The sequence below is a fragment of the Protomyctophum parallelum genome, assembly GCF_964188405.1.
Source record: "Protomyctophum parallelum genome assembly, chromosome: 21".
NCBI lineage: Eukaryota > Metazoa > Chordata > Actinopteri > Myctophiformes > Myctophidae > Protomyctophum > Protomyctophum parallelum.
In genome coordinates this window covers 11237272-11249828 of record NC_139713.1, presented here as the reverse complement: position 1 = coordinate 11249828, position 12557 = coordinate 11237272, and the positions used below count along the sequence as shown (strand labels likewise).

At 41.1% G+C, this 12557-nt stretch overlaps 1 protein-coding gene across 2 annotated transcripts; it reads right to left on the bottom strand.

Annotated features, from left to right (window-relative positions):
• Positions 1–1180: 1180 nt before the first annotated feature.
• Positions 1181–12384, bottom strand: LOC310879400 (protein phosphatase PTC7 homolog). Of its 2 annotated transcripts, none has more exons than XM_083794045.1 (6): positions 11893–12384; positions 9144–9323; positions 6876–7074; positions 4638–4761; positions 4387–4516; positions 1181–3418 (listed from the first exon to the last, which is right to left on the bottom strand). In XM_083794045.1, exons 1-6 carry the CDS (start codon positions 12092–12094, stop codon positions 3354–3356), a joined length of 900 nt encoding a protein of 299 aa, XP_083650171.1. In that variant the 5' UTR covers positions 12095–12384; the 3' UTR covers positions 1181–3353. The 2 variants fall into 2 exon arrangements, with proteins under 2 accessions (XP_083650171.1, XP_083650170.1); XM_083794044.1 differs by having other exon boundaries at positions 4394–4516.
• Positions 12385–12557: the final 173 nt, after the last annotated feature.

The following is a 12557-nucleotide window of genomic DNA, read 5'->3' as shown; positions in this document are numbered from 1 at the left end:
ACAAGATGTTAGTGTCTACATAATAAAAAACCTCAGATAAACAGATTTTGTATAAATACTAGATTCTTTATTTAAATATTGTACATCTTTTAAAATATACAGAAATTAGACCTGCATTGTTACACAGTATGTGTGGAACGTTCATACACACAAACATAGCTTGCTGGGGAAAGAAAGGACAATCATACCTTGTACAGAAGCACCTTGGGAAAAACTACTTTAGACAGGAGAAACGGGGGCAGATTTCATTCACATTAAACACTGAACATGATGAAAAGACAAGCAAGGAAAGGCCTCTTTAATATTACAGGTCTAACTTTTTAAGGCTGAAACTGTGCACCTCAGTTAACAGCACCACAGCTCACCGCTCCTGTGCATGGAATATTTATTTTTATCTCAAATGTCAGTAAAAACTAGATTCAGCTTTACATATAAACCATTTTCTTTGCTTGATTGAAAAATAGCATTAGAAATTACTTTTAAATAAACAGAAGTGCGGAGTAGTTTAAATTAAAGGACATATATTTATGGGTAACTAACATACAGTACGACACTGAAAATGAATGCACACAAAGGGCATCATTTCTGAATAAGAGTTAAACCACAAATGTTTTAATCTATATTATGTTTTCATTGGAGAACTCAAGTATATGTTGCACTGGTACTAATTATTTATTAAGTCCTGTTTGAAGGTTTCAAGGAAGATGCTTTGTAGAGATGTCTACAATGTCTATCGTCTACTGCAGCTTGTTTTCTTTCTTTTTTTAGACTAGACAGTGACACCACATATACTGTACGTACGTTATCTTGACAGCAGGGCCCAGAGAACAGTACCCTATGTGTCTATGGCTTTCTTTCTTTGGTTTTATAAACATGCCTTGTAGTTGAGAACAGATAACCAGTCACATACATCTAAAGCCATACCTATGATATAACCACTAGTCTGTGAAATCCCTCAGAATACTTTTATGAAAAAGACTGCGGGACATCAAGCATGAGTGGACGTGTGTATAAGCGTAAAGATTTTACAGTACTGTAACAGGTTTTGCTTGCTAAAAAAGTATAATGATGTAGGTAAATAACTGTCTTTGGTGCAATTGCTCTTAAAACATCTTCCAAACCACATGGACAACTTGTGTGGGCAGCATATCATCAGTTATAAGAAAGGGAATGGACAAAATACCAAGACCAGGACAGTATCATGAATTTGAAGAGCATGACTCCATTAAATCCAGCGCACATTTACATACAATTAATACAATCATGATGACCATGTTCACGTAGATCATGTACAGGTATACAGACAATTGCATTACAAAATAGAAGCAGCAAATTATTACAAAGGGTCAGGAGATCAAGAAGTGGAAAAAAGAAAAAAAGAAACGCGCACGCACACAAAAACATACACACAAACGAAAATAAATCACTCTCATTGCGCAACATCTGATTCATATTAAGATAGCATCCATCCATCACACTGTGTCAGATGACATTTGGAAATCTTACTCATAAAACTAAATAACAAAGCTACAAAAATAAATCTTTTGTTTCATTTCTTGCCTGACCTATCTTTGCAGTCGTAAGCATTCCCAGATGCTAGCGCCAGCTTTGCAAAATAACATGTGTCAACATTAAATATCTCACAAATTCAACAGCTTACACATACTCAGACATATGACATACACACTCACACACACACCTCTCCACATTACAGACACCCCAAGAACCTGCTGTGGACTGTGAACATGCACAACCCTAATGGCACTGCTGTCAATCTCAGCAGACATCTTATTCATTTTAGCCAGTGGAAGTGCAGGATTGATAAAGCTTACTTCAAGATCCGATCCATTAGCTAAAAAAAAACATTTGTGGATGCATGTGTACTGTACATTGTTCAAAATACCGGTAGTTAACTCTTTGCTTTAACAACCAAAGCAATAAAACAATGTAAAGGCCAGTACATACCTCTAAAACACAATAAACAATATTTACAATACATATGAACACCAATGGATCCATTCTGTAACGGGCTACGCCATGTGACAAAAACATTTACCCTTCATTTATAGGATATACTTAAGATAACGCACTCACTAGGTACTGTATTCCATCCAACCAAAGCGATGGACCCAAACCCTCACTCCTGCATCTCCAAACCGTAGCTCTCGATACCATTCTGACATCCATAAACCAGTCTTAAAAATCCATCTTTCTTATAACCCCCACATCAACAACATTGGACATAGTCTAAAACAGTGGTGCACAAACTGTGTGTCACAACCCAAACATGGGTTACCAGGAAATATCTCTTTGAAATTGTGTAATAAGTAACGCAATGGGAATGCAATTGCATGAGCCAAATAATGCAAAGTAAAGAAAAATACTTTTAAAACATGCTGCATTGAGTCATTACTTCCATTTTTAAACAAGTTTACTGGGATGTTGCATGCCTTTATTTACTCACATTTTAAAATGGATATTGGCCATGAAAAGGTTAGCAAAAACTTGGGTTTTGCATAAAGAAATAAGCTTTTGGTCAAAGTTATTATCTGTTCATTACTGGAACTTAATCATTTTCCTTAGATTCTAATGATCAAAAACACGTATGAATGAATGAATACTACAATGGGTAGGGTTGTGACACTGAGAAGCACGAATAAATATTTCTGGATCAATGCTGAAAAGGTTTGTGCAACCCTGGTCTAAAACACAAAGACACAGCCACTCAGTTTCATTAGGCAACACTACCAAAACAAAGTTAATTTATCCACTTGTAACAGAGATAAATTAACCGAGGATTTTACAGTGTACTTTCCAAAAGAAATCCAAACCATGGCTTACTCCTCTTATGATCTCACATTTATAAATGAGTCGTCAAAGTTTACATCAAAGTTTGCCACCTTAAGCCTGATTTATACGTAGCTGAACACCGGTGTCGTGCACTGAATGTAGCAGATATACAAGCTCACAATGCATCACACCACAACAGATTGTGAGCTTGTAGTTAGGCTATTTGCGTTACACAACAGACAACACCGGCACACAACTAAGTATAAGTCTCACTCACATTACCAAGGAAGTGTTCAACATAATGCAACAAAATATCCCCTAGCCCACTCTTCTCAGCTTCACATGCTTCATGATCAACATGAAAATATCCTACTGTAGCTGCCCGCTTCCCACTCCAGCACTAAAACGGACAAGCGGGTAGCCTTCAGTCCCACAGTAAGGAGTGTGTGGTGTGGGGTCGTGCCTCCCCTGTCAGCCCCAAAGGAAGCAGTGCAGTTGAGAGGGCCACAGGTGGAAGACTCGGGCAGAGAGAAAGGAACGATCAGCACACACTCAAACACACATTAGTCTGACTCTGCATATTCAGCCACAACGGACAGCAGCACCGTAATATCATCTGGTTTCCCTCCTGCAGAAAAATGACAATGATAAGAATTTGACAGGCCTGAATCATTTTAGGATCCAATTCAAATACAAAATAAATCAATTAGTGTTTGACCAATTAATGAACAGGTTCATGCCTAAAGTATTTCACCTACTTCTTCACACCTGTAAACCTGTGACATGACAATTAAAGTGACTTTGATTCTAATTTTGTAGCCTACTGTATGTCCAAAAATCTGTCTTCTTTAGGCTGGTGCACAAGAAAATGAAGGATATACAAATAGTATACAGGTACAGTACTTGATTATTTTGGCATGGCTATTACACAATCTGTATTTATTTAGGTGTCACGATTCTCCAAATCCACGATCAATTTGAAAGTCATGATTTAATAGTCACTACTGAGCACTATAAATGGGGAGCATTTTAAATCTCAGTCATCCTCAAACGTATTAACTGCCAGAACAGTCTGCAGCCACTGACAGCATTTTCACTAATCTTTCAAGACCCACACAATATTTTGTTCTATGACTATGTAAACACCAATAGAAAGAAGAGTCTCTACTTTCATCTGGAAAAAGTGTGATTCCGTGATGTTCCGTTCTTTACTTTAGTTAGTTTAGCAGGAGTTGAATAATCTTGGCAGTCAGTAATTTAGCTTATAATTTAGCTTTCAATTGTAAAAATCATCAGCTGATTCGGCTGTAATTCTCTTTAATACTTTAAGTGCAAAGAGAATTACAGACCTTTTGCCAGCACAATGTATCTTCACTCTGTGCTGTTGACAAGTCAGTTCTCTTTGCACCTATTAAATGTCCAGCGTGATCCAGCCTTTTCGATGGTTTGGTCCCTCTCTGAGAAATATAATAGACACTATACTGTATATAACCTATATAGAAATTCCCTTGTGGGTGCTGGGTGGGTGGACGGTGGACGTGGAACAGGAACATGGTCTTTCAAATGGGAAATAGTGATAATTGAAATTTGACATACCTCTTACATTCAGGCCATTGGCACAGGCAAACTGTGCAAATGGGGACATGTAGTTGGGGTCATAGGCTAGGTCATGAGCCTGCTTTGCAATGCTCTGTGCAGTCTGCAACACGCTGTCATAGTTGGTGGTCTGAAACAACATTACAATGCATTACAACATGGAGAAGGCATGGCTGTGTTTTCTGAATAATACTTATAACACTGAGCTGCATATGCATTGCTGCATGATTTATATTTATGAAATGTGCCACCTTGAGTTTCTTTAACTCCTGCAGAATCATGTAATCTGGCATGTTGTCAAAGAGGCCATCGGTGGCAGTGAGAATGATGTCACCAAGCTGGACATCAAAGGAGGAGCTGTCAGCTGCGTCAGGGCTGGTGGAAAGACGAGGGCACAGACAGGTCGGTCACAGGTGAAACAGTAGCATGCGGAAGGAGTACTGCATGAGTACTATAGGTGTAAGGTAATTCTCTCAAGTCTTGAGGGTGGTTGGGATGGTAGTCACACTCACAGCGGACTCTAAAGCAGCATACCATGTTTATGTCATCTGCCAAGTCAAGTCTGCTGCCTTTGCATTAGTGATGGCATAAGGCAGGGTTCCCCAATTAATATTCCTCAAGGGCCATATTTTGACTAGGGTACCAGGCTGGGGGCAGAGTCCGCACGAGCGAGGTCGAGGTCTTGCCCTGAAAATTCTTTTTCAGGGCACCCCATTTGAAAAGGATGCCCAGTTTCAGTTTGACATGCATATGCTACTGACCCCCATTTAATGCCATTTATATATCTTTTTTTTTTAATTCTTCCAGGGGCCACAAGGGGGTGCTCCACGGGCTATTTCCACCTATTGGGGAACCCTGGCACAAGGTTTAGCCCCTATTACAACTGCCAGGGTAGGAAACTGAATGTTGCAACACCAATTACTGCTACTGAATGCATGCAGGCAGCTTTTGTGTGCTTGTTATTACACTTTCTTTGCAATTGCACACAACAGGCTCTCAGAGACTTTCACACAACAAAAGATAATGATGAATATCAACAAAGATGGAACTATTTCCCCCTAGAGTGGATGTTGTATATCTGTTCTTGGCATGGGATGCAATACAAGTAACAGAGTAAGTTTACTTGAAAATGGATATACAGTACATGAAAAGTTTTAACATCTTAGGGGCGACCAGATAGCCGAATGGTTAGGGTGCATAGTCTGCATACCACATGAACTATAATTCTCTGTATGTCACTCCACTGCTCTCTCCATGTTTTGATTCTTGTCTCTCTACAGTCTTCACTCACACCTGTGTGAAGTGAGGGGCACTCTTATCATTATACATCATCTCGTGAACTCAGAACAACTGAATTTATGTGATTGGTTAGCCGATTTGATCGTCTACATATGACATATTTTCCCTTCATTGTCAATGGCATTTAATGTTTGTGTCATATTTGGCAGACATTTGACCTAATTTCTCCATTCATCGTCAATGGCAAATATTGAGACGTATGGGGACAACATTTACGTCATATTTGGCAGATTTCACCTAATTTCTCCTTTCATTGACAATGGAAAATTATTGAGACGTGTGGGGACAAAAGCTGTATATAGGAGGGGAGGCTCAGAACCCCCCCCCCTCCCCACCCTGAAAAGGAAAGGAAAGGAAAGGAAAGGAAAGGAAAGGAAAGGAAAGGAAAGGAAAGGAAAGGAAAGGAAAGGAAAGGAAAGGAAAGGAAAGGAAAGGAAAGGAAAGGAAAGGAAAAGACATCTTATTTCAAGATTGTTTAAAAGGTAGCAGAAAACAGAGATTGAAAAGAACCACAACAGGGTAGGCAATAAAGTCCACCCTCTGATTGTCCCCCTGGGGTTCGGTGTCTTCAGTATGTGAACCCACACACACACGGTTGGCATAACAGCTGAAGTGAAGGTATGTTGTCACATGCTAGTTCAGTAGCACATGTTGGCAGCACATAGGGAAACATGTGCACCGTAGATCAAGTTGTAAATGACTACAGGGGGAGGGGAGATTTTGGGGGTCACAGCATCATGTGACTTACTCTAGCCAATAATGGAACCCATAAAGTTCACTTTGTCTGAAACCATGCAAAGGCCCTCTGTAGTTTGTAATTGAAGATATTTTTTTTCATAATTTCTCCTCAATTTCTTCTAGTGACAATTAACCCATTTTAGGCGGGGACCCCTTTTGGTGTTAGCATTACGTTATGCTTTAGCTATTTAAAAATATCAGATCTACAAGCTCATAGCGCGCCACCGAGTGGCGCGCTACGAGCTTGTAGGTCTGCTATTTTTTTTAAATCGAAGAACGACTGACATAGAAACATAGCTTTTTCAGAAAACTGTCATTTTCAAACAGACATTTTTAGAATCTGATCTCAGGTCAGAATGGGACAAGCAGAGAGACAGTAAAGGCTGGAATGGGAAGATGACATGCCTATAGTCATGGCAGATGCTATGCGGTTAAACGTTATCAGTACTGACCTATCACTGAGTACCACCCCTTCAGCCCCCGGGGGAGCGATGGACAGCTGAAAGGGAGTGTTGAAGTAGTGCTGTTGCTCATCTGATCGGTGTACCACCTCTCCTGCTCGCACCACCAGGAATCCTGAGTCACCAAGGTTACACGTGTGCAGTCGGTGACTTCGACGATCTAGAACCACAATACAGGCTGTGCTGCTCCCTGGAGACATGAGAAAGATTGATAAGCTTATGGATAAAGAGAGAGAGAGGGGCTATTTGGTGAACAAGGCGCAAGACAGCCCGAGGTGCAGCACAATTTTGTGCTAGTTTGCTACCAACGTAGTTGTAAATTTCATGCCCTAGCATCGCCCACATTCACCAAATAATCTTATCCCCAACTGATTGTGCTTTAATACCAGCTCCAAGTTGGTCTTAAGTCCAGTGCAGGCGTTTCCTTTCCATTTACAAAGTGCACGATTATCACTAAAGCCTTATCGTGAGTGCCAGTTTTCTTCGCACTAATGAAAATTGATCAAACATTGAAGAAAAAAAAGAAGAAGCATAATTGTGCTGCAAGAAGCCGATAGTGGAGGAGGTACATTTGAGATGAAGTCGAGCTCGAGCTGACAAAAAGGCCCTGTTCCTTGTCCCCGACCCTGATCGCCACTCAAGTAACAGCAGTCCTAACAGCACACTGAGCCCAGTAACCTTAAGCACTGAATGTCAAGCACACACCTTGTCACTTGACTAGACCTTTTGATAAACATTGTGGCAAGCAGGTTAACATTTAGTGTCAGCTCTGGCCGGATTCCAGACATACTGAATCTCAATAGAAATGTGACCTCAGGCTCTATCACGTTTGACATGACAGCTTTTAAAGTATGTTTGGCCCAGTGACAGCTAGTCAGCTACAGTTCCTTTCCTATGCCTTTAAGATAGTTTGAACCATGACATGCAATGTAGATCCGCATTAAGGAAGGGTCAAGGGGACAAGGTTTGTCCCTATGACCTCAGTACAGTTACAGTACAAGTACAGTTTGTTACTTCATCAGTATTACACCATTCAACAGAACTAACATTGAGGTCTAGTGTTCCTTCTAATTACATGTATAATCCTGTTCATTCTAAGAATTTGTGCAGGTAGTAGTAGTAGGTAGGTAGGTAGTAGTGTTAGCAAATTACAACATGTTTTCATTATTGAGAGTGGAAGAACATGGTAATTTGGAATGCTGGGCCTCTGTCGACTGTCTCTGACTCATCTTGCAGCTATGTTATTTATGTCTCTGAACCGTTTAAATTGGTAGCTTTATTCTGCCATTGACTTGCATGTGAATGCCATACAATGTCAGTTCATGGTTATATTTTGTATTGTTTAATGTATTTCTCTTGAGCTTGGGTTTCCCATGTATTTGATAATAGAAGTTATCAAATACATGACCTAATTCAGGTGATTTCCGGTGGATTACCATATGTAATCCATATATGTAAAGCATGTTTGCACCTCCGTGAGAGGGATGTTTGTAAGCAGCGTGGTGTCGCTGGCAAGTTATGCATGTTGTCTCAATGTCAAGTCAACACAAGTTATGTCTTTGGTTTGGTTTTCAATATGAGTTTAATTGATGGATTGTTTATTGTTACAGTTTGTTGTGCTCTTTGGGCTCCTACTACTGCACGCATTCCCTTCACTGCACTATGCTTCACTGTACTATGCTGTACATTCAACGTGTATTCGCTTTGTTTTCTCATGCGTTTCATGTGTTAAATGTGTATGGTTTTTCTGATCTGTTATGTTTCTGTGTTTTGCACAGTTTGACGTTGATTTGTTGGTTTGAAGAAGTTGGTCTAATAAACCACCAGTAGAGAACTACTGACTCGTTCTTGAGTGATGGGAGTGACATTGCCATTGGCATAAAGTAAGTAAATAGATGTCCCGACTCCCGATACCATTTTGAACATAATAATAAAAAACGTAAGTCTACCAGACCGGAAGTTAACGGTTTACGTTTGTCTGACTTGCCACGTGCTACGCTAAGCTTTGACCGTTTACTAAAAGTGAGTAGGTAGGCTACTGGCACGGCTGTTTTGAGCTGCTTGCTGCATTCTTGTATTTCACACGTCAGTCAGGGACTAGTAGGGAACCGCAGCGGCAGCACATGTGACAAAAGTCTGCGGGACATCGCTATTAAGTTAGTTAGGTGGAATAAATGCAAATTTCACGTATTTGCAAATATACTGTGACAAAAATACCCCTTTTCCCTATATGTGTGTGTGTGTACTACCTATACTCACCCAGAAGGGGTACTTTGTTCTGTAGGAGCTCATAGTAACCAGAGGTGAGGATGGTCACTGGGTTAGTGGGCACGAACCGGCCTTCCTTCACCAGTCGCTCACATGTCCTCATCAGAGTGGCAGAGAACTGGGAGGGGTCGACGCCATAGTCACGCCAACCACCCACGCCATCTGCTACACCTGATGGTAAAATAAAAAAAATTATTTTAGTAACGATGTCACTCATGTCAGTGTAATACACTCATGACTGACTGGTATAAAAAATTATTCAATTTTCTTCCACTTAGTGTAGGACCCAACATATTGTGCGTTTCACCAATTGCAATTCCATTGTCGTTTTCCCAAAACAAACACCAGGATAGAAAGTCCATAATAAATGGAAAAGTAGTTCACAATCCATAAACTCATTATTTCTAGAGCGGTTAGTGGCTGCAGTTTTACACTGGATATACTGAATCCAAATGGGTAACTAACTGGTGGTCAGGTCACTTTCACATTCTTTGAACATTTATAACTTATAAGGCTTTGTTCAGACTGCAGGCAAATGTGATTTCTTTCAAAAACCTGTCTTTGGACTGAAAGTCCACACTGTTATTTGCAAGTGATCTGATCTGCATATTATGCAGACATCTATTCAGAGTTTCAGACCTATCTGCAGTGGTTGCTGCAGTAGACATAGCAGGTGTTGTGTGAGTGAGTCACGAGTCTGTCACGAAAATAGAAAGAGTGTCAGTGATGCAATGTGTTATATTAATTGATATTCATTTCGTTTTCAGAAGTTTGTTGCTTTCTCTAAAATAAGGTGCACGAGTATATTGAACATTTTAATTTAGTGTTCTTTCATTTCTGCATATGAGGACACAATTCTTTCCATGGACCATGGACAGTCGAGCACACAAGCTGGGACCTCTGCATCCTACAAGGTTTGCAGGAATTTGGAACACACTCCAGCAGGGTGACAGTCAGAGGGCAGACTAAATAGCTTAAAGGACCACTTCACCACTTTTCAACCTGCCTTCAAATAATTGGTCCTCACTAATATTCATGATAAAATAGCACAATCTTTTTCTACTTTCTCTAGTCTGTGTCTCATAGGAGGGCTGTGGGCAGTTCAGAAACCCATCCACCAGTGACATCATCGATGGGGAATCCAAGCTAATAGAAACTGCAACATTTCTAGTCCTGAAAAGTTGCAATGTGAAAATGCAAGCCATCGTTCTCACGATAATAAAAATAAAAAACATTTTTGTAAAGAAATTGTGTTTAAAAAACATCTGCCTAACGATAATGTCATTGGTGGACGGGTTTCTGAACTGCCCACAGCCCTCCTATGACACAGACAGAGTAGAAAAAAATCACACCCGTGTGAAGTGAGTGGTGCAACTCCGTGAGGGGTCCCCGGAAGTGCCAGACCCACAGAACACGCCAACACGGCCAGGGTGCCGGCCCGGTTCCGGCGAGCCGCCCCACGTCTAAAACGGTTGAGAAATGACAGAGTTAAGGTGGTTGCACACCGGCCGCATTTTTCGGAAAACCGCTGCTTAAAAATCTGAATTCGTGCTCGGTGTGTGGGGACCTTTACCGTGTGGGGTCCCTCTACTGTACCCTCTACTGTACTGTACTGTCACACCCAAAATCACCATATATACAGTTAATATGTGCGTGTGTTTGTGTGTTAGGTTGCACACAGGTGGTGTATTTTCGTGCTCATACCCACCCAGTCAGGCAGGCACCCACACACATAGCTCCGTAAGGGAGTGGTTGCACCACTCAAAAATTGTGCCATTTTATCATGCTTATTAGTGAGGACCTATTATATGAATATACTGAAAAGTGGTGAAGTGGTCCTTTAACTCTCTATCCAAATGACAATGCACTAAGAGGTGTACACACATTTTATTTTTTTTATTTTTTTATAAAAGATCAAAAGACACATTTCAGTTACAAATGTTGACTAGAGTCACGTTGTTTAGGCGTTAATTTCCGTCTAGGGTTTTACTGCTCAGTGCTAGATCCGGTCAAGAACCCATACGCATACATAAACGCCCGCAGACTCTTTCCGTATCCGCTCTAGCAACCAGCAAAGTGAATTGACTCCAGCGTAGTAAGGACAAGGCAATTTAAAGACAGCTCTACTAGCTAGGTAGCTGACAACGTTAGCAACATGGCTGCCTCCATGCGCTACCATTCTGACCTTTATTCTAAGTAACAGTTTAGGCTGAAACGTTGATCTATTCTGACCTCGATTTAATGTTTTTGGAAAGGCCTTGCGTTTCTCTCGATCTGTGAGTTTATTTCAGATTGTATTTGCCGTGGGTCTTAACACAGATCTCTTCTAGGTGAAAGGTCATTTCATGTTTTCAACCTCAATAAAGTATTCTCTTCAAATGTACAAATATTTAACTCATACACACACATCCTAACTACGGTGTACATTGAGCACTGTGTGAACTTTGTCAAACGTGGCCTTAATTGCGTTGTTCCCATGCTACTATCAAGGTTTTACTGTAAAAGGGGGTGGGCTGGGGGTGGAGAACTTGGAGAAGGGTCTGTTTTGTTTTCATTCGATCGTGCACGTGTTGGCGTCTATGGTTGGCATCGCTCACTGACTGAAGGTCATCCAACCACAACAATGCATAATATTGACTCACTTCAGTAGGACTGAGCGTAACGTATAGTGGATCAATACATTTCCAGATATGAACGTTTACAAATATATAATGATGAATGCAGGCAGCCACGTACGTACCCAAGACATCGGCGGATTTGCTTCGTGCTATGAAACAGGCGTCGTCCCCATAGCACATCCCTTTCTTCAAGATCCCCTTGCGAAAGTCCTTCCCGAAGCCACAACTGGCCGTGACGAGACTGTAGTCCCGACCGTCCGTTTGAGAGAGTCCTCCTAGGACAGCCCTGGCGACCAGTCTGCCATACGAGAGCACGGATAACATCCCCCTTCTTTACAGCCCCCTCCAAAACTCCACTTTCGTCTTCTTCTGGGACAACCTTCACACAACGCTCACTTATTCGCCCATCAGTCGGTCCAATTTTACGGAGGAGAAAGGAAAAGAACGACACGGAAACGTTACCTGTCCGACTGATTACGATAACGCTACTGTATTTATGTTTTGGTAGATTTCATAGACACGGTTCCTCCGGTGTGCACTATTCTTCCAGACATGTTTCCACTCAATATTAGTCCTACGCACGCACATGCAACAACACACACAGGGCTGCTGCTGGGCTCAGCAACTCAGTGTGGGGCTGCTGCCAGTTCTGCGTACTAACTTCGCGTCACGCGTTGCCAGGTATTGAGAGAGAAACAAGCAACTAGGTATATGGAAAGAAGCGAGACCTTTGGAATGGCTATTTGAAAATAGCTGATCTAAAAAACTTTGTATGGCACTATGGGTG

What these genes read in the sequence shown, in the direction of transcription:
- LOC310879400 (XM_083794044.1), bottom strand. Translation starts at nt 12,094, where the DNA reads ATGTTATCCGTGCTCTCGTATGGCAGACTGGTCGCCAGGGCTGTCCTA. An exon ending in CAAATCCGCCGATGTCTTGG is followed by an intron (nt 9,324 to 11,892) that starts GTACGTACGTGG and finishes TTTTACCATCAG; the next exon opens with GTGTAGCAGATGGCGTGGGT. An exon ending in GGGGTGGTACTCAGTGATAG is followed by an intron (nt 4,762 to 6,875) that starts GTCAGTACTGAT and finishes TCTTTCCACCAG; the next exon opens with CCCTGACGCAGCTGACAGCT.